The sequence below is a fragment of the Esox lucius genome, chromosome 22 (genome assembly GCF_011004845.1).
Source record: "Esox lucius isolate fEsoLuc1 chromosome 22, fEsoLuc1.pri, whole genome shotgun sequence".
NCBI classification, from domain to species: domain Eukaryota; kingdom Metazoa; phylum Chordata; class Actinopteri; order Esociformes; family Esocidae; genus Esox; species Esox lucius.
Genome location: NC_047590.1, coordinates 24198061 through 24218170, shown reverse-complemented (window position 1 = coordinate 24218170; position 20110 = coordinate 24198061). Strand labels below are relative to the sequence as shown.

Genomic DNA, 20110 nt, shown 5'->3' with positions numbered 1-20110 from the left:
TTGCTTGGCAGAGCATTCATTTTAAATTGTTCAGCATGACTAAGAAGAGTTGATGCTGTGGAGTCTTTCAAAATATAAATCCTAGTTCCGAATTATCTCAACATTGCTCACATTCCAGAATAATATTTTTAACTTTGGGTCTGACATTGTGTGAGGTTTCAAATCTGGTTTTGCATAAGCCTTTTGCAGGTACCTGTTAACATGAATTCTGAAAGGAAATAACGTTTTTTTTCCCTGATTAATCTGTGCTGATAAGGTAAAGTGAAACATTATCTCTGAACAGCACAGTTACTACTTTGTGTGAGGCAGATGCTCCCAGTAGATCTCTGTATGTTTAGGATGTGGACTGATTGACATAGTCTGCCTCCACATGTTGGGATGGGGACTGGCATGCACATGGATACAGTCTATTGCGCCTATAATATTAGGGAAGCCTGAAAAACAGGATTACATTAATACAGAGGCTTGTCAACCTTTAGGCTACTTTACATTTATTTTAACAGTCATACTCCTGCAATTGAAAATTTGTGTTTCAAGAATACCAGGGAAAGTGATGAAAATATTCAAGTACTACTTTGGCTGCATGACATACCCAAATCGCATACTATATAGTATGCTATAATAGTATGCAAGAAGATTAGTATGTCTCAAACCATTTTCTGCTGAATATTAGTATGCCAAAAGTTCCCGGATGGTCTACTATTTCTGGTGGATTTCTGAAGTATGAACCCATGCATGCTTTTTGGGGTAATATAGACCACAACAACTTGCGCAGTGATAGAGGAGGGGTTTCCACAATTCTCTCGTCACCTATATTGATAGTTATTGCATCAGTGTTGAACATTCTTGTGCCCTGAAGGCAATTAGGCAAGAGCACTTCAAGTTGCCCACAAGGGAAGAGATCATGTCGCAGTTTGCTGGCGCCAAGTAGTTCAGTAAACTGGACGTGTCATCAGGCTTCTGGCAAATGAAGCTAGACGAGGCAAGCTCAAAGCTATGCACCTTAAGTACACCTGAAGCCAGGTACCGTTTTCTTCGTCTACCATATGGAATTCTATCTACCACAAGGTCTACCACAAGACAATCCATATGCTATTCAAGCACATACCAGGGGTAGACAACATGATGGATGACATCATCATATGGGCATCCATGCGAGGAGAACACGACTTGACACACAGAAAGTACATTTGAAACTAAACAAATACAAATGCAAGTTTGCTGTGAAAACACTTACTTTCGTGGGAGATGTCGTTTCTGAGGCAGTAGTATACCAGACCTGAGAAAAACATCAGCCATCGAGAACATGGTACATCCCCAGAACAAAGAAGACATGAGACAGTTTCCAGGGATGGTGACGTACCTGGCAAAATTCATACCTCAACTGTCAATTATTGTGACATCACTTCCTGTATCTGCTGAGAGAGCCGAGCAGATCAGACAAGAGACAGAATCTGATGAAACAATGAAAGAGCTCAAGAGAACATACTAAAAGGATGGCCTGAGCAGAAAAACGACTGTATGAGCAGAATTCAGAACTACTGGACATGCAGAGCAGAACTCTGTTGTGAATGGCCTCGTATTCAAGGGAAACAAGTTTGTAATCCCAACAGCGCTGCGCAAGGAAATGCTTAAAAAAATATATGAAGGACATTTATGAGAAAAAAATGCTAACGCAGAGCATGAGAATTTATGTATTGACCAGGAGTTAAACCAAGATATCAGCCAGACCATAGCTTCATGTGAACTATGTCTCACCTACAGATCCAAACAGCAATCAGCACCACTTATGCCTCATCCTGTGCCTGACAGACCCTACTTTAAAGTTGGAGCTAACCTGTTTGACTGCAATGGAAAAAGTCACATAGTAGTCACCGATTACTACTCCAACTACACTAAAGTGGAAACACTACAGTCATCTGATAATGGTCCTCAAGCAGTGAGTTTGCTTCCTTTGCCAAGGAATGGGGATTCCAACACAGAACCTCAAGCCCGAATTACCCAAGGTCCAACGGTCTTGCGGATAGCTCAGTCAAAATTGTCAAAGATCTGAAATGTTGTATATCATGAAACTTTTCATCCAGAAAAGTCCCATGATATACATGAGTGTGCCACTGCAGAACTGCCTTTCACCAGCACAGATGTTGATGGGACGACGCATATGCACCAATCTTCCAATGCACAAAGACCTGCTGAGACCTAAGGGAGCACATAAAGTCAAACACGCTAAAGAGGAGTTAAAGAAGAAAAAAAAAATGACAAGAGTGCTAAAAAACTACCCAACCTGAGGCCTGGAGATCAAGTACAACTCCAGGATCTACTCCACAGGAACTTGGACACAAAAAGGACTTCAAACATCAAACTAAGAGACCAACTCCACTCAAGAAGGCACTTCAGAATGGTCGAAAGTTACCAACCGTGAACAGGTTGACCACAGTTCCCTGAATCATAACTCTGATCTGACAGCTTTACCCAGTTCAGCAGCAGAAAGAAATAGCAGACCACGAAGGACTGTAAAGCCACTGTCATGGTGCGGTGAGCAGCAGCGCCACCGTGCCATAGTTTCTCAGTTCCCATACCTCACAAACACATCCCGGACTGTCACATGTTTCCAATCTTCCACACCAGGCGCACTTTTATTTCATTAAGTCATTAGTATTGTTTTCCGTGCGTGTTTGGTTTGTTTGTTGTTTTAATAAAACCCACAAACGAGAGTACTGCCTGCGCCTGGTTCCTAACCAACACGACACCAACGACAGTCGTTACAGAATGATCCACCGCAACTGGAACCAGCAGGCAGTCCCTCCAGAGAGGGTGTATACCTGGAGGGGCGATTGGGGGTCTGACTCCCTCTCCTCGGATGACGACGAAGCAGTCTACCAGAGAGTGGAGGAGGATCCCATTGAGGATCTAGGCTGGAGGTTGCCCCAAGACGGGTTTGGGGTGCTGCTGTGGGGCATGGACCAGTGCGGAGTGGTCAAGCCCCTCACCAAAGAACAGGGGGAGCTGGTGAAGGGCCTCCTGCAGGACTTGCAGGAGGCAGGAAGGACAGGACGCAGGAGAGGCCGGAGGAAGAAAAGGGCGAGGCGCCCAACGCTCGGTCCGAGGTCCCCCCAGGAAATTTTTAGGGGGGGGCTGAGTGGGTGCCCGAGGGAAGTCCCGACGGCGCCCCCTCTATGACCCCGCGCAGGCTGGCCAGGCTGTAGGCTGGCCATTAGGCATGCACCGCTTCCTGCTCCGCGGCCTTCCGCCACCCCGGTCCCTGCGCCACGGCGCCGATAGCCCCCTGCTGCATTGGAGCAGCAGCCAGCGCCTCCTACCTGCCAGCAGCAGCAGTCAGCGCCCTCTGCTGCTTTGGAGCAGCAGCCAGCGCCTCCTACCTGCCAGCAGTGGCAGTCAGCGCCCTCTGCTGCATTGGAGCAGCAGCCAGCGCCTCCTACCTGTCAGCAGCGGCAGTCAGCGCCCCCTGCTGCATTGGAGCAGCAGCCAGCGCCTCCTACGTGCCAGGGGCGGCATCCCGTGCCGCCGGAGGCCGAGGAGGAGTGGCCTCTGCCGCTGGAGGCCGAGGAGGAGTGGCCTCTGCCGCCGGAGGCCGAGGAGGAGTGGCCTCTGCCGCCGGAGGCCGAGGAGGAGTGGCCTCTGCCGGAGGCCGAGGAGGAGTGGCCTCTGCCGCCGGAGGCCGAGGAGGAGTGGCCTCTGCCGCCGCAGGCCGAGGAGGAGTGGCCTCTGCCGCCGGAGGCCGAGGAGGAGTGGCCCGCACCGCCTGAGCTTGCCGGGGTTTGGCCGCCACCGCCCTCTCCTGTCCCGGCCGCCCCGGCGCCCTCTCCTGTCCCGGCCGCCCCGGCGCCCTCTCCTGTCCCGGCCGCCCCGGCGCCCTCTCCTGTCCCGGCCCCTCCTTCGGCTCTTCCGGCTACCGACCCACCGTCGGCTCTTGCGGCTACCGACCCACCGTCGGGTCTTGCGGCTACCGACCCACCGTCGGCTCTTGCGGCTACCGACCCACCGTCAGCTCTTGCGGCTACCGACCCACCGTCGGCTCTTCCGGCTACCGACCCACCGTCGGCTCTCCCGGCCTCTGACCCTCCGCCGGCTACCGACCCTCCGTCGGCTCTCCCGGCCTCTGACCCTCCGTCGGCTCTCCCGGCCTCTGACCCTCCGCCGGCTCCTGATCTTCTGCCGGTTCTGCCTCCCCAGCCTGTCCCGACGGCTCCGCCACCCTGGTTGTGCCGATGGGGGTTCTGCGCTGCCCCGCCCCCCCCCCCCCCCCCTCCCTTGGGCTGGGGTTCGTCTTGGCCCGTCCGGTGGCCGGGCCTTTGGGGGGGGGGTACTGTCATGGTGCGGTGAGCAGCAGCGCCACCGTGCCATAGTTTCTCAGTTCCCATACCTCACAAACACATCCCGGACTGTCACATGTTTCCAATCTTCCACACCAGGTCCCAATTTGTATCGTTGGTATGTGTATATATGTTTCCCCTCTGCTCCCCACATTGTGGATCATTGTTGCTGTCATTGTAGCTGTTTGTTAGTTAATCGGTGAGTGGTGTTTAATGTACTGTTTGAATGTTTATTGTTAAGACGCATGTTGTGCACTTTTATTTCATTAAGTCATTAGTATTGTTTTCCGTTTGTGTTTGGTTTGTTTGTTGAATATTAAAACCCACAAACGAGATTACTGCCTGCGCCTGGTTCCTAACCAACACGACACCAACGACAAGTGTTAGAGCCACCTGATATTCTGATTGAAAATGTATTTACAAAGAAAAGTATTTTCTTGTTGTGTTGTTATGCGTTATTAACAAAGACTCCAATTCTCACTAGGCAGTACGGTAGTGATGCGTACGGAAGTGAGTTACCTTGGAGCCGAGCTCTGTAGGAGTATCGTGAGTTGTATCCTGTTAGCTAGTAAATGTTCATTAATAAGTTAGAAGCCTACTTCCGGTTTGTCATTACTGAGTACAAAAATAACACTCAGCTGTTTTTTTGAGAAGACCATTCTATCTCTTATTTTGAGGCTGCCTGCATATTGAACAAGGAATCTGGATTGATCCCATTGAAACTCTCCTGGATGGGAGGTGTCGAGCCACCATTCAATAACAGAATAGTACAGTATTTCAGTGCGACAGAGACTGAACCAAATAAAATCTAAGTATTTTATTTAAAGGGTGCACCCAGCAATTGATGTGTGCAAATATTGAATGTATGATTCTTATTGCCAGCTTTTTCCTAAATATTAATACACATGATTTTTCTGTATTTACCTTGTGTGTTCCTTTGGTCCTTGGTGTCCAGTCTTAGCGTGTAACCGGTGGGTTACAAATGTTTAGTGCCTACACACAAAACTCTTTGAAAATAATAGGAGCTATGTGAATAACAGAAAACATGAATGTGTTTTGTACAAATCGGCCAAAAAAACATAAGCTTGAACATGAGGCTGGGCAATGACCTGCACCAGGAGGAACCCAGGGCCCACTGCACCAGCATAAGATTTGACAATGGGTCTGAGGATTTCATCCTGGTACCTAACAGCAGTCAGGGTACTGTTGGGTAGAATGTGGAGGTCTGTGCAATCCTTCAATGATATGCCTCGCCTGACCATCACTGACCCACCGCCAAACCGGTCATGCTGGATGATGTTGCAGGCAGCATAAGATTCTCCACTAGCAAAATGCAAAACTAGAGAAGTATCAGTCAGGAAGGAAAAGGAGAGAGCAATTGTCTGTGGCCACCACTTGCAAAACCATTCCCTTTTTGGGGTTTGTCTTGCTGTTGCCTCTCCAGTGAACCATTTGTCACTTTCATTTGCACCAAAACAGGTGAAATTTATTCACAATCACTTATGCTTCCAACCTGGACAAAATTATAAAACCCTGAAGTTTAATTGACTTAGTGTTATACTGTGATGATGGTGTTGGCATCTTTAGAGAGAACATATTTATGTAATAGAAATAGCATACACATTTGTCCCTCAGCCAGTTAACATGATTATTGACTATACAGAACACATGAAGTAAAAAATACATAGGCTGCTCTGAATAGTGTTGGACATTTTCACCTTAAACATTTTTATAGCACCACCAACAGGCCAATTGAGATGGCACGCGGCATGACATCTTCAGGAAGCATTTATGTGGCTTTTCATGGCAATAGGATATTTTTTTCAGGATGGCTGTTTGTGTATTAGTGGCCACAAATGACCCAAATGACCATAATTGATGGGAATGCCATTTCCCTATTTTTCAACCAATCAACGTTTGCTTCTAAGTATAACAAGAGGAAGGTATGAAGTATACTTATACCAACCAACAAGTCAATCAGACCAACGGTTCATGAGAAGATTTATAAAGGTTTTTCACAAAATTCAAAATGAAATTTATGGGTCCCAGAGGAAAATGTTTTCCCCATGCAGTGGATCCCTCCCATCAGGTAATTTATTTGAATTAGCCACCATACTTCTACTGTACCTGTGTATACATTTGGGTGAATTTTCCCAAAACTCAACAATAGTCATAAGCGTTCAAAATGGAGAATAATAATAAAAAACGGCACAAAAACAATAGCAGCAAAGCTGCTGGAACCCTACATTTTAAGGGTGATACTCTGAAATTGGTTTTCATAACTCAATGTCATTTTTTTGTGAAAACTTTTGTTGAATATGATATTTAGAAAACAGTATAATAAAATGAATAATAAAGTATTTTTCTTTCAAAGCCTCAATATACAGCTCCGGAGAACACTGCACCTTTTTCTTTCCTTTCAAAAAAAGTTGAAAAGCAAAGTTTTGAGTGAGGAACAGAAGCGTTCAATTTGCAGTGGTCTCTTAATTTTAACCCTTCTGTTCCTCACCTCAAACCTTCCTTTTCTACTTTTTTGGAAAGGAAAGAAAAAGGTGCAGTGGTCTCAAAAATTTTTCTGGAACTGTATTTTTGTAAAGCTTTGTAAAGCTTAAAATGTATATGTTGTCCATCAAAAGCTCAAAGTCAGCATGAAACGACAGACATCCTGAAACATTTTACGGGCACATTCAGAATGACAGAATAGATGGAAGACCATCTCCGGGTACCCTTCACAATTTAGCTCAGTACAATTTTTTAACTCCCATTGGCTACCTTGGTTCTTCATAGAACCCACTTTCTACTGTAGGTCTGGAAAATTATGTTTATAGCCTGCAATGTCCAATATGTGTAAGATTTGACATTTTGCAGCAGAAAACATAAAAACTGCATTTACTTCAGAATTGTTTCGCATGCTACATGGTATTATTGCAGCATGTTCTTTATTGTAACTTAATCAATTAAGTTCTGTGAGAATGAAACGTAAAATCACATTGTTAGAATTTTGAGAGTCCCAATATCCATAATGTAGATCTGTTAATAAGCAACGTTTTGTGAAGTTTATGGTTAGGTTTAGAAGAAATTTTAGGGTGAGGGTTAAATGTAGGATAAAGGCTACAGTTAGGGTTATATAGTTAGTATAAATGTTACTGATAGTCAGGAGATAATCGAAAGTTGCTCCTCCACACCAGAGGTTACTCAGAATGGGAAATTCAAGTGACAGGTTGGTGTTAAGGAGGTTTAGGGAAAAAGAAAAAACATAATGAATGCACATTTTGTGTATGTTTTGTCCTTGTGAATTTAGTCACTTCTTCAGAAGCTATTCTATTCTTTTTGGCTATTTGTTTGTTTCATGTTGTTCTGTAGATAATTTGCATTTGACTTTGTTTTTCTGTGTGTCATAGTGGGGGAGTTTGTCAGCGATGCCTTGCTTGTCCCAGATAAGTGCAAGTTCCTTCACCAGGAGCGCATGGATATGTGTGAGAGCCACCTGCACTGGCATACTGTGGCCAAAGAGGTAAGAGAGAATTAATTAAGTCTTCAAACATCTTAATCTAATTCACAATACAGTATATAAAACGTATGTATTTGGAAAATAACATATTTTGTAACAATACAAAAGAGAGAATAAAATGCTAGATAGACTCATCTTAGTTTACATAATAATTCCCATAGAGTTTGAGTTAACACCGGCACTTTGGAAATGTATTTCACAGGATTGAGTGCGTCAGTCACAAAGTGCAATGCACAGAAATAACTTAGTGACTCGTTCAACTGTATTGTTTAATTGAACGATTGGTGGCAGATTTCTATAGCATCAATGGTTTCATTGGTCCTGCAGCTAAAAGTTTGTTTACACTTTGGGAGAGAAAAAATTAAATGCTAGATAGACTTATCTTGGTTTGCATAATCATTGCATAATCCATAAGGTTTGGATTTACACCGGCATGTTTGAGACGTACCTTGCAGGATTGTGGCCATGAACACTGATTATGCAAACCAAGATAAGTCTATCTAGGGTTTTTTCCTCTTTCTGGTATGTTATGACGACTCACAGGTGAAGCAAATAATGTTGATCATCTCCTAACAAGGGCACATGTCAAGGTCAGGGTAGATTAGATGGTAGGCAAACAATGAGTTCTTGTTGTCAATGTGTTGGATGCAGAAGAAATGGGCAGGAGTGAAGACCTGTGCGACTTTGACATGGGCCAAATTGTTATGGCCAGACGTCTGGGTCAGAGCATCTCTGGAACGGCAAGGCTTGTGGGGTGTTCCCAGTCAGCAGTGGTGAGTACCTATGGACAGTGGTCTAAGGAGGGACAAACCACAAACTGGTGACAAGGTGTTGGGCGCCCAAGGCCCATTGATGTGCGAGGGCAACAAAGATTATCCCATCTGGTGCAAACCAGCAGAAGTACTGTCAGAAAATTATGGTTACGGGAGGAATGTGTCAAAACACACAATGCATCCCACCCTGCTGCGTATGGGGCTGTATAGCCGCAGACCGGTCAGAGTGCCCATGATGACCCCTGTGACCACCGTCGAAAGCATCTACATTGGGCATGCAAGTGTTGGAACAGGACCTTGGAGCAGTGAAAAAAGGTCACCTGGTCCGATGAGTCCCGTTTTCTTTTACATCACATGAATGTCTGTGTAATTCTGTGTCATTTACCTGGGGAAATGATGGATCCTGGATGCAAGGGAGTGTGATGCTCTGGGCAATTTTTTGCTGGGAAACACTGAGTTCAGGCAATCGTGATCAATTTCACACGTGCCACCTATCTAAATATCATTGCAGACCAGGTGCACCCCTAGAGATTGTTGCAGGCCAGATACTGTTGTTTCTCCATTGTAGCCCTTGTGCAATCAGAATGAACTCTCTGGGTGATACTCAGCCCTCTTTCAGGGTGGTTGCGGTTGGTTGATGTACCTTTGATTAATGCTTGGCAGAGTGGGTGGATTGACTTCCTGCATGTTCGGGTATGTCCGGGCTTATCCTCGACACTGGACACTGTCTCAGCCCCAAGGTTTTACGCTGCTATATTATTGTGCCAGAGGAGTTGGGTCAGTTCTCCTCCATTGTATATCCTTGTTAATGTCCTTGTCTCCTGATCCGTCTCCTGATCCTTGTCTCCTGACTTAGGAGGACATGAGGTCTTGGACCACACATCAGGAGTATCAGGCTCAAAAGACTTGTAGTTGTCCCTGTCCAAAGTCCTCCTGGTTGTGTTGCAGATCAAGGCGATACCTGAGGATTCCAGCTGCCTTTCCGTTGACTATTTCTCCCCCCCGGATTTTCCCTGTTCTTATCCATCTGGTCATGCTTCTGACCTGGATTATATTTTATAGACTCTGGACACAGCTCACATGCATTTATTAATTACTACAATTTGGCTTTATGAAATACATTTGATTGATGGCAGTGGCCTCTATCAGCAGGACTGCACACTTTGTTCGGGAATGGTTTGAGAAACATGATGAAGAGTTCAAGGTGTTGCCCTGGACTCCAAATTCCCCAGCTCTCCATCTGATTGAGCATCTGTGGAATGTGTTGGACCAACAATTCCGATGCACGGCAGCTCCACCTCGCAACTTACAGGACTTGAAGGATCTGCTGCTAATGTCTTGGTGCCAGATACCACTCAACACTTTCAGGGATAGAGTGCATGCCTTGGCAGGTCAAGCTGTTTTTTGCGGAACGCGGAAGACTGACAGCTTATTTGGCCGGTGGTTATAATGTTTTGGCTTGGCAGTGTACATGTTTATAACTGATCATTGGAATCAGGTTGCAATAATGAATGCAGATAATTGATTAGGTATGAAGAAATTAAAACGACTTATGAATAACTGACTCATTCAAATGTATTGTTCATTCAAACAGCTAGCAGCAGACGCAACAGTCACTTATAGGATTCATATGCTGTCCTCCACTGTGTACTGTGTCCATCAGCTGTTTGTTTTGTGGTCACAAAGAATAATTGATCAAGCCAGCAGGATTTTAAAGACATTTATTACTTATAATAGTACACAACAGCGTACAATAATGAATGCAGTTAATGGATTATTGATTGTGATGATACACATGTATTTGAAAACATACACTGAAGTGTTGTTAAAAAAGCCTCCTCCACTTGTGCATTCCTTTGATCTGTGTCGGATAGGCTTTTGCCTCGTTTCCACTGGTGCCAAACACTGGTGTTATACCCTAATGTCAAGGAATGTTTCTGTTTCCATTGACACGGGCCAGCGGCAGTCTTCTAGGCCCTGGTTGAGTAGTCCGGCCCTCACTTGGTGCCATTTTCGCCCTGCCCCACTGAAATAAAGAAATTAAAAATGTTTTATTTTGCACTAGCCGACCAATCATAAAAATCTGACTTTCAAAATTGTATACTTTCCTAATTTTGGTTTGGCTGGTTGGGCAGAGATGAAGCAGCAGACATCTGTCAGTCTGATCAGTTGTCATCTTAGGTAACATTAGACAGTCATTTTTGGTGTTGCATATTTTGGAATGGGCAATCTTTTTGCAGTGAGGAAGGATGTGGTTGTTTATGTATTCCACGACAAGGGCTTTGCTAGCTCTTTTCTAGAGCAACTCTGCCACGCTTGTGTGTAGCTAGCTAACATGTTAGATTGTTACCAAACCTACTAACCCTTTTTTATATCGACTACTTTTCTAGCTGTAGAACAAACATTACATGAGGAAGATACACCAAAGTTTGGTACCAAAGCCACAAAGCAACTCAGCTGCGGTTTCGGCTGTAGCTTATGGGGGAATGTGCTCTTATGCCCAGTTTGAACCATTCCTAGGCTTTGCAATGTTATATTCCACTGTGTTCTTCCACAATGATGGGCAGGGACAACATTGGGTTTATTGGGACAGGAACTTGGGCTTCTCATTTATTCAGGGTTCTGGTTTACAAATCACACAAAGAAAAAAAATAACAATGCAATAAAACAAACATGATTTAGGATCAATTTGGGCTTATTTTTTAGCTCTTAATCAGTAGCATCCCATGAAGAGAAAGGACTTAGGTCTTAGGACAGACTTCTGATATAACAGGTCCTGCAATTAACCAACCACTTCCCTCTGTCTTAGTCCTGTGGAGACCGCACCTTGAGCCTGCACGACTATGGCATGCTGCTGCCCTGTGGCATTGACCGTTTCCGGGGGGTAGAGTTTGTGTGCTGTCCGTCGGAGAGGGAGGCCGACAGCGGTGAGCAGGAGGATGACGACTCGGACGTGTGGTGGGGAGGAGCCGAGATTGACTATGCGGAGAACAGGTGCACGCACACATGGACCATTCCAGGACCTGCTTGCAGGCATACCACTTACTGGGTCTCTCAAGTTGAGTTGAGAGACCCTGTATGTGGTAGGATGCAACGAATACACTGACTCCACTTTTTTCTTTTTCTCTCCTTTTCACCTCCCTCCCTTCCTCAGTATGGCCAGGGGAGTCATTGATCCAGAGGAACCCGAGCCCCAGAAGCAGCAGGAAGAAGAGGCAGAAGAGACTGCTCCTGCCATGGAGGAAGAAGATGAAGATTTGGTGCAGGAAGAGGAGCAGGATGAGAATGAGGAGGTGCTGGAAGAAGAGGTGCTGGAGAACGACCAGGACGGAGATGGGGACGACGAGGAGGACAATGACGTCATTGACAAGCACGATGACAGTGAGCCCACCACCAGTGTCGCCATGACCACCACTACCACCGAGTCTGTGGAAGAAGTTGTTAGAGGTGAGAGGGAAGATTGTGTGGGTGTTTTTCTGTCTGTCTGTTCGAGTATGTGAGTAGAGATCAGTGGTCTGAAATCCCACCAATAGGTCACTGGACAAAAAAATTAGCAATAAATGTTTAGTTTAGAAACACAATTTAACTAACAGTACCATTTTGGTTTTGGAGTGGAACAGATGGAACCCACTCCATGCTTCAGCCAAATTACATACACTCCAGTTGGCTCACATACCTGCGTGTCTGATTCTTGGTGTGCGTCTGTCTGTGAGTCTCTCTCTGTGTAAATCATTAGGAATTAATGTACCCCCTCAAGTGTGATATTACAGCAGTCGGTGTGTAAACCACATGCCTTTACAGATGTTTCCTAAATGGCACCCTATTGCATATAGCAGGGCCATCCAACACCATTTGAAGAGGGCCTGAAACATTTCTTTTTACTACCTGGTATCTTGTTCTAAAAACCAGATTTGAGTGATTCTCTGTTTAGATGGTGAGGATGGAAATCACAATAATTTTGGTCTGTATGACTTTGGGCAGCCTTGTTCTTGACAGCTAGGTAAGGAATACGTAATTATTTACTTGAGCAAGGCAGTCAACCCTAATTGCTCCCTGGGAATTGCTATGAATGTGTTCTCAGACAGCTTTGCCTTTAAAAAGCTACAGGTAAAAAAAATATTTAAATGTATTTTATTATGCCATTTAGCTAGCCCACCTAATTTAAGTTATTCACTCTCCATTACAGAGTCAGTTGAGCTAGTTCAGGGCTACAAAAAATATGAAATGTTTTGAGCAGGGCCCATTAAAGCTTCACTAGGTAAGCATTTTTCAGTAAAGTAAAACGGTTTTGTCCCCTATAAACATGTTGTGCAAGCTAATGAGACCTTCTAAGAGTTGTTTAGCAACACAAACAGTTCTGTGCCAGTGAAATGTCAATTTATAATTTTTGGAGCACGCCGCTTCTTTCCAGCCAATTCTGTTTCCAGCAATCCTGTTCCAGCTAATTGCCTTCTGCGAGGCTACCTTCCAGCCAATCGCCTTCGGCGAGGCAGGCCTTCCTCCTTGGCTTGTGAACATACATTTCACATCTGAGTTATTGCTTTTTTTTTAAACAGGTAATTCTATTTTTCATATTATTATTTGAAACTTCATTCTCTATCAGCCATTGGTGCGGAACCGCTTTATGACCGGTGAGTAATTGCAAAATGCTGTAATAATTTCTTTACTGAAACAATCCTACCTAGTGCAGCTTTAAGTTTTAGTCTGCAAGTTTTAGATGCAATAATGTAGTGGACTATGTAGGGAATGGGCTCTGTGCCATTTGGAACTCACATGTGCGTGTGCACATATGCTGACGGACTCATTGTCCTCTTCATCAGAAGTGTGTTGGGCGAGTGCTGAGACCGGCCCATGCCGCGCCATGCTGGCTCGCTGGTACTTTGACCGCAAAGAGGGCCGCTGTGCCCAGTTCATCTATGGTGGCTGCGGAGGCAACCGCAATAACTTTGAGTCGGAGGAATACTGCCTGTCTGTCTGCAGCACCACCAGTAAGTCAGTCACACAGACAGCAACACCGTTTTCTAACTGTCTGTCTGTGCCTCCACGTCTATTAGCTATTGTCTGCCACTATCCGTATGGCTAGCGAGCTGCAATAAAGCTAATAAGCCTCACTAACTGCCTCTCCTTGTACTCCGTTTGTATGCAGCAGCATCAGTTACACAGGCAGTGAATGCCCTATTAACCTGTCTGTCTGCATGTCCAGGTCTGTTATTAGTGGCTGTTGCTAGCTGCTATCCACGGTAACAGTACTTCACACTAACATGTCTGTCTGCAAATAAAAGAATGGAAGCCCTGATACTACTTTTTCATTGTGGATACCAATTGTCAGTACTGAACTTTTAATATCTGCAGATACAGTGTACCAATCTGATACTGCCACTTTTATCTTGTTTACATGCTATGATTGGCATTAATCTTTTACGAGACTGAATTACGTCTGCTACAGAATTTCCAGAAATGCCCTGCTCTACCTTGGAGTGTCTTTTAACATATTTTATTAAGATCTGAAATTGTTAAAAACGTTTACCATATTTAAGATAATGTAACTTACACCATTTTAACAATGTCAGATCTTAATAAAATATGTTAAAAGACACTCCAAGGTAGAGCAGGGCATTTCTGGAAATTCTGTAGCAGTGTACAATGGTAAAGAAAGAAACAAACTGACAATTTTCCTGCAAGTTAATACAAGCATTTTATTATTGGTTTTTGGTTAAAATCCAAAAATTCCACTTGAATTGGCACGTGTATCTTTTGCCATTTGATCAAAGTGGCAGTAAAATAAAACATGTTTCTTTAGCAGATAGCCTATCTAGCTAATTAATTTAAATTGAAACTAAAAGGAGAGGCTAGCTGTCATTAGCTAGCAAAAGCCACCGTTAGGTAACTTAGCTAGCGGTAGCCAACTCAATTTGCTGGCAAGCCTAAGCTTCTTTACTGTCACCCCTTGAAACACTTGTTTTGCAGCATTTGCAACTACTAAGTAATTCCAGACTGCAGACATAATTGTTGTTGTTTTTGAGGTCACTAGGCATACAGCAGCAGGCATGGTTCCATTCATTAACAACTTACGACATGTTTTTATTACAAGCTGTCTAATGCCAGTATCGGTTCAGTGCTTCCCTATATAAGTGTCCACTTCTGCAAGGTAGAGTCTGGTTAGCCATCTGGCTAGCATCTGGCCGTAACATCAAAGCTAATTTCAATAACCTGCTAGAATCTGGCTAACTTACCGATTATGCTCACTGACAATTGATGTCTCACCACCATCACTAGCTGTGCTTTTTGTAACTCATGGACAAATACATTCCCTCACAAACACTTATATTGGAACCTGTTATTTCATCTATAATATTTGATTTGTGGGTCTGTTTGTATGTGCAGGTTTTACTTCAGTAGTAAAATAAACAAAAATCTGGCAAAGTGAGCTTTATCAGACTTTGCATTAAATTTGAGGTCAGGGGTTATGGAAAATATAGATTCTAAATCCGTATTGCTGGCATTGTTTCCTCTAAGTCATGCATGTGTGAAGCCGTGCAGCTCCACCAGGACTGCCACTCAGAAGAAATGACTGCTATTATGGAATTATATTTAACTGATGTCACACTGCACACAACGTTTTTCCTATTAATTTATATTATAGAAAAGATGAACTTACTTGATTGAATTCACATAGTATTAGACTGCTTTTTAGTGCAACAAACCATACCATTTTTTATTGGCAGAGCAAGAACACATCAATATAAACTTATCAGTCTTGAACCTTACACAGACCAAGCACCATATTAGAGTTACAGTAGGGCAATATGCCATTTGCCACATGGGCCATCTCAGTCACTGACCTGTATGATACAGGCAGTGTCAGAAGTAGGAAAAGGAGATATTTAGCAAAAAAGCATTTGTTAATACAGGTCTTGGAGTGATTGAATTTGGTCATTTCATTGGGTTACCTGTTTCCCGTTGCACTTGTGCCAGCCATGCCATTTTTCTTTTATTGTGTTCAGCAGAGTCTTGTGAATGAGGTGATATAAGCCATTATGGTAAATGCATTACCAGAATGCGTCATTTGCAGTTTTTGTGGAGTTCAGTTGCCCTAACACAGTGTTTCTAAATCCTGGTCCTGGACACCCAAAGGTGTGCACGTCTAGCGTGTATTTGTTTGATTAACTAAGTATTAAAAATTTGTGATTCCACCATTAAAATACGTTTTACGTTATGTTAGCTAGCTACAGATGTTAATGTCTGGCTGTGTGTCACCGTAAAATTGTGAAGAGAGCAGCAGAGCTAAGCCACATATCTTGAGGAGAGTTAGGGGTGGTGTTACGAAACAATGGTCACGTCCAGTGGCAGCGTCTGAGTTTCACGAAACGCTGTGGTTCAATTCTTGACAGCTGACACTCATTTATTCTATGTATTGATTTGAAATAAGAAATATATCGATATTGGGGGGTGGATTGGGTGTATTAACTAATTAAAAATTCATACAAATAATAGTAACTCATATTGACCTATTATGTAGGGAAGAATTACAGATTTGCAACATACGTTAGCCTAGTTCTTGGGGCCTGTTTTCAGGACTGATGTTTTTTTGGAAGATGACACAGGTCAGCTGACACAACCACCTTGTTGTGGTAAAACTTGGATGATCATTAAAGTGGAGAAGTTTAGGATTTTGACCCTAATAAAAACATTACCGTGAAGGAGCAACTTAATGACTTGTGAAAAACTGAAACAAAGATATTTTACTTACTCATTTTTAAACAATAACATTCTTCGTCTGCTCTTCTAATGGCAATGCAACACGACGCCTAGTGTTGATACACCGTTACAAAAGCCTATACTAAAGTGGGCCTTTTTTAGGTCTTAAATTATATTTGTTGAGGTCTTAATAAGGTCTTAAGAAGCATTACTTAAAAAAAAAATATATATATATATATACTCTGGGAGAGCCAGGGGAACACGCTAGTCGCCATTTTCTATTCAGACACATAGAGACTTATAGCTGAATCCGTCCGGGGTGGGCAGTGGCGGTTGTCTTGTCACATAGACCAGTGGCTCCCAACCTTTTTCAGTTACTGTACCCCCAAAAAGAATTTGCACTGCTTGGAGTACCCCTGAAGTACCCCCTCATGTTCATTTCACTAGTAAGTCTATGGTGTCATGAGTGTTTTCAAGTACCCCCTGTGGAAAGGGCAAGTAGCCCCAGGGGTCCTAGTACCCCTAGTTGGGAACCACTGACATGGACAATCACCATGTCCAAATGAACGTGACAACAGATACCCTGGAGAGGCAACAGCAAGAAAACGCCCAAAACTGGAATGATTTTGCAGGTGGTAGCCACAGGGGGGTACTTCTTTCCCTTCGTGACTGACTCTATAATTTTGCATTTGCATTGGCATTGCATTAAAATACACTCCAAGGTAGAGTGTACAATGGTAAAGAATGAAACAAACTGACAATTTTCCTGCAAGTTAATGCAAGCATTTTATTATTGGTTTTTGGTTAAAATCCTAAAATTCCACTTGATTTGGCATGAAAATAAAAACATAACTGGTAGATTCCTCATTAGATTCCATGAGAAATCTATAAAAGTTCAACAGTGTGGGGAGGTTTAGACGCTCAGTCATGTGAAAAAAGAAATGTTTTTAGCCTGGATTAAAAAACGTATATATGTCTGGGGCACGTCTAAGTTGTTCTGGAAGTTTATACCAGTTGTGTGCTATGGCAAGCCATTTTAACATTTAATCAAAAACACATACTAATAACTATTTTAAAGTTACTAGTACTTATTCTTTAGTAACTAGTAAATATTCCAATAGTTACTAGTATCTATTCCACTTTTACTAGTAACTATTCATTTGTAAGGAAGTACGTTTTTGCAATTGAATTCTATGGGGATCTGCTGTTCAGATATCTACTATTTGCATTGGACTAGAAACTATTAAAATAGTCACTAATACTTATTTCAATAGATGCCAGTACTTATTGATTAGTGACTATCTTTCCCAATTATTACATTCAAAAGTCTTATTGTTACTAGTATTTTTTTTTTATTCAACTTTATCAAGTAGTCATTTTGACTAGTCATTACCGATGACGAATGAAAAAGCAATTGTTACTAGTAAGAATAAAAAAGTTACTTGTACCAATTGTAAATGTTACTAGTATCTAATGAATAGATACTAGTAGCTACTGGAATAGTTACTAGTCAGTAATAGTTACTAGGCATAAATTAGTAAATAATGGTGAATGTTATTATTGTATGCAGATTTGTTTTTTGCCAGACCGCGTAAGTGCAGCCGGCCTAGAAGAGCTCTTACTGACTGACTGACTGAGTGCCTGACTGACTGACTACCCTTTGTTAAATAGCGTAGTGGTTAGAGATGCGGACTACGGAGCAACAGGTCCCACGATTGACAGCCGTCAAAGTCAAAGCACATTATGCCTTAGGATTTGTTCAGGACAGACAATAACTTTGCTGGCTACAACCTTCAGTAGCTATGTTATAGGAAAATGAAAAGGATAGACAAACGCTTGTTGGCTACACGATTCTCTCATCTTTTCACTTGACGAAAAAGTCAGTTATCGTCACCTATATTGATAGGTTCTGTATCAATGTCATTCACAAATGGCTAACTAGCTGTTAAAGTGGCTAGTGGCAAAAGAGGATTTGTTCAGGATTGACAACAACTTGGGTTAGGGTAGACAAAAACTTAGCTGGATACAACATTCAGTAGCTACGTTATAGTAAGCCTCAACTAAAACTGTTTACAGTTATACAGTATTGCGACTATTTCTGATGGATTCCACGATTTTCTCATCTTTTCACTTGATGAAAAAGTCAGTTAGTGATGGCCATTCAAGGCTTCATTAGCGTTATTTTAGCAGCAGGATATTATGATGGCAGCACTCAGATTTTCTTTAGGACAAAAAAAGCCGTCAATGAAATGTGTAAGGCACTATAGTTAACAATCTAGTCTGTGCAAAAGTTGGAATGGACTTTAAACATAAAATGTACAGACTAGATTAACTATATTACCTTATATTTCAATGATGGCTTTTATTTTGAAAATACAATTCTGAGTTAGCTCTGCTAGCATAATGTCCTGCTGCTAGAAGAACGGTAATGAAGCTTTGAATGGCCATCACTATCATCACCTATATTGATAAACACTGTGTCAATGTCATTCACAAATGTCTAGCTGGTAAAACGGCCAGTGGCAAAAGAGGATTTTTTCAGGATAGACAAAAACGTTGCTGGATAAAACCTTCCGTAACTACTTTATAAGCCTAAAATGAAAGTGTTTACTGTTATATTGTGACTATTCCTTTCGATTTTCGAATGATGTCTTAGGATTTGTTCAGGATAGACAACTTTACTGACTACATGATTCTCTCATCTTTTCTCTTGACAAAAAAGCTAAAATCGCTACCGTCACCTATATTGATACAGTAGTTATTGTATCAATGTCATTCACGAATGGCTAATAAGTTGTTCAAACGGCCAGTAGCAAAAGCCATACATTTCATAGATTCTATTTGTGGTGGAGGAAAACTTTGTGGTGGAGGAAATGTTACTCAGTTTAACACAATGGTTAATGGTGTCTAAAGAAACATTCAAACTTGACATGATGTTAATGTGTGACTGAATTATATAATGTCAAGAGGCTATACCGACACTCTGCAGATCTATGGCTAGTTGACGTGGTGGTTATAGACACAGCCTTTCACGTGGGTGATCCAGGTTCGAATCTCGGGAGGGTAACAACGATCAACTTTTTTTTCCGGCCCGGCTGAACTACAATGTAAAAAAGTCTGGGGCTCCATGCAAGATCTTACCTCGTGAGGCATCAATGATCATGAGGAAGGTGAGGGATCAGCCCAGAACTACACGGCAGGACCTGATCAATGACCTGAAGAGAGCTGGGACCACAGTCTCAAAGAAAACCATTAGTAACACACTACGCTGTCATGGATTAAAATCCTGCAGCGCACGCAAGGTCCCCCTGCTCAAGCCAGCGCATGTCCAGGCCCGTCTGAAGTTTGCCAATGACCATCTGGATGATCCTGAGGAGGAATGGGAGGTCATGTGGTCTGATGAGACAAAAATAAGCTTTTTGGTCTAAACTCCACTTGCTGTGTTTTAAGGAAGATGAAGGATGAGTACAACCCCAAGAACACCATCCCAACCATGAAGCATGGAAGTGGAAACATCATTCTTTGGGGATGCTTTACTGCAAAGGGGACAGGACGACTGCACCGTATTGAGGGGAGGATGGAAGGGGCCATGTATCGCGAGATCTTGGCCAACAATCTCCTTCCCTCAGTAAGATGAAGATGGGTCGTAGCTGGGTCTTCCAGTATGACAAGGACCCGAAACACACAGCCTGGGCAACTAAGGAGGGGCTCCGTAAGAAGCATCTCAAGGTCCTGGAGTGGCCATAGCCAGTCTCCAGACCTGAACCCAATAGGGAGCTGAAAGTCCGTATTGC

At 43.1% G+C, this 20110-nt stretch overlaps 1 protein-coding gene across 5 annotated transcripts in view; it reads left to right on the top strand.

Moving 5' to 3' along the window:
* appa (amyloid beta (A4) precursor protein a) overlaps nt 1-20110 on the top strand; it is a 148828-nt gene that overhangs the window by 73433 nt on the left and 55285 nt on the right. For 4 of the 5 annotated variants that reach the window (XM_029116486.2, XM_029116487.2, XM_029116485.2 and 1 more), the window contains exons 4-7: nt 7736-7848; nt 11428-11612; nt 11773-12065; nt 13439-13606. In XM_029116486.2, coding sequence (XP_028972319.1) covers nt 7736-7848; nt 11428-11612; nt 11773-12065; nt 13439-13606 — 759 coding nt within the window. The remainder of the gene's footprint in view (nt 1-7735; nt 7849-11427; nt 11613-11772; nt 12066-13438; nt 13607-20110) is intronic. The other variant, XM_029116488.2, reaches the window with a different exon arrangement.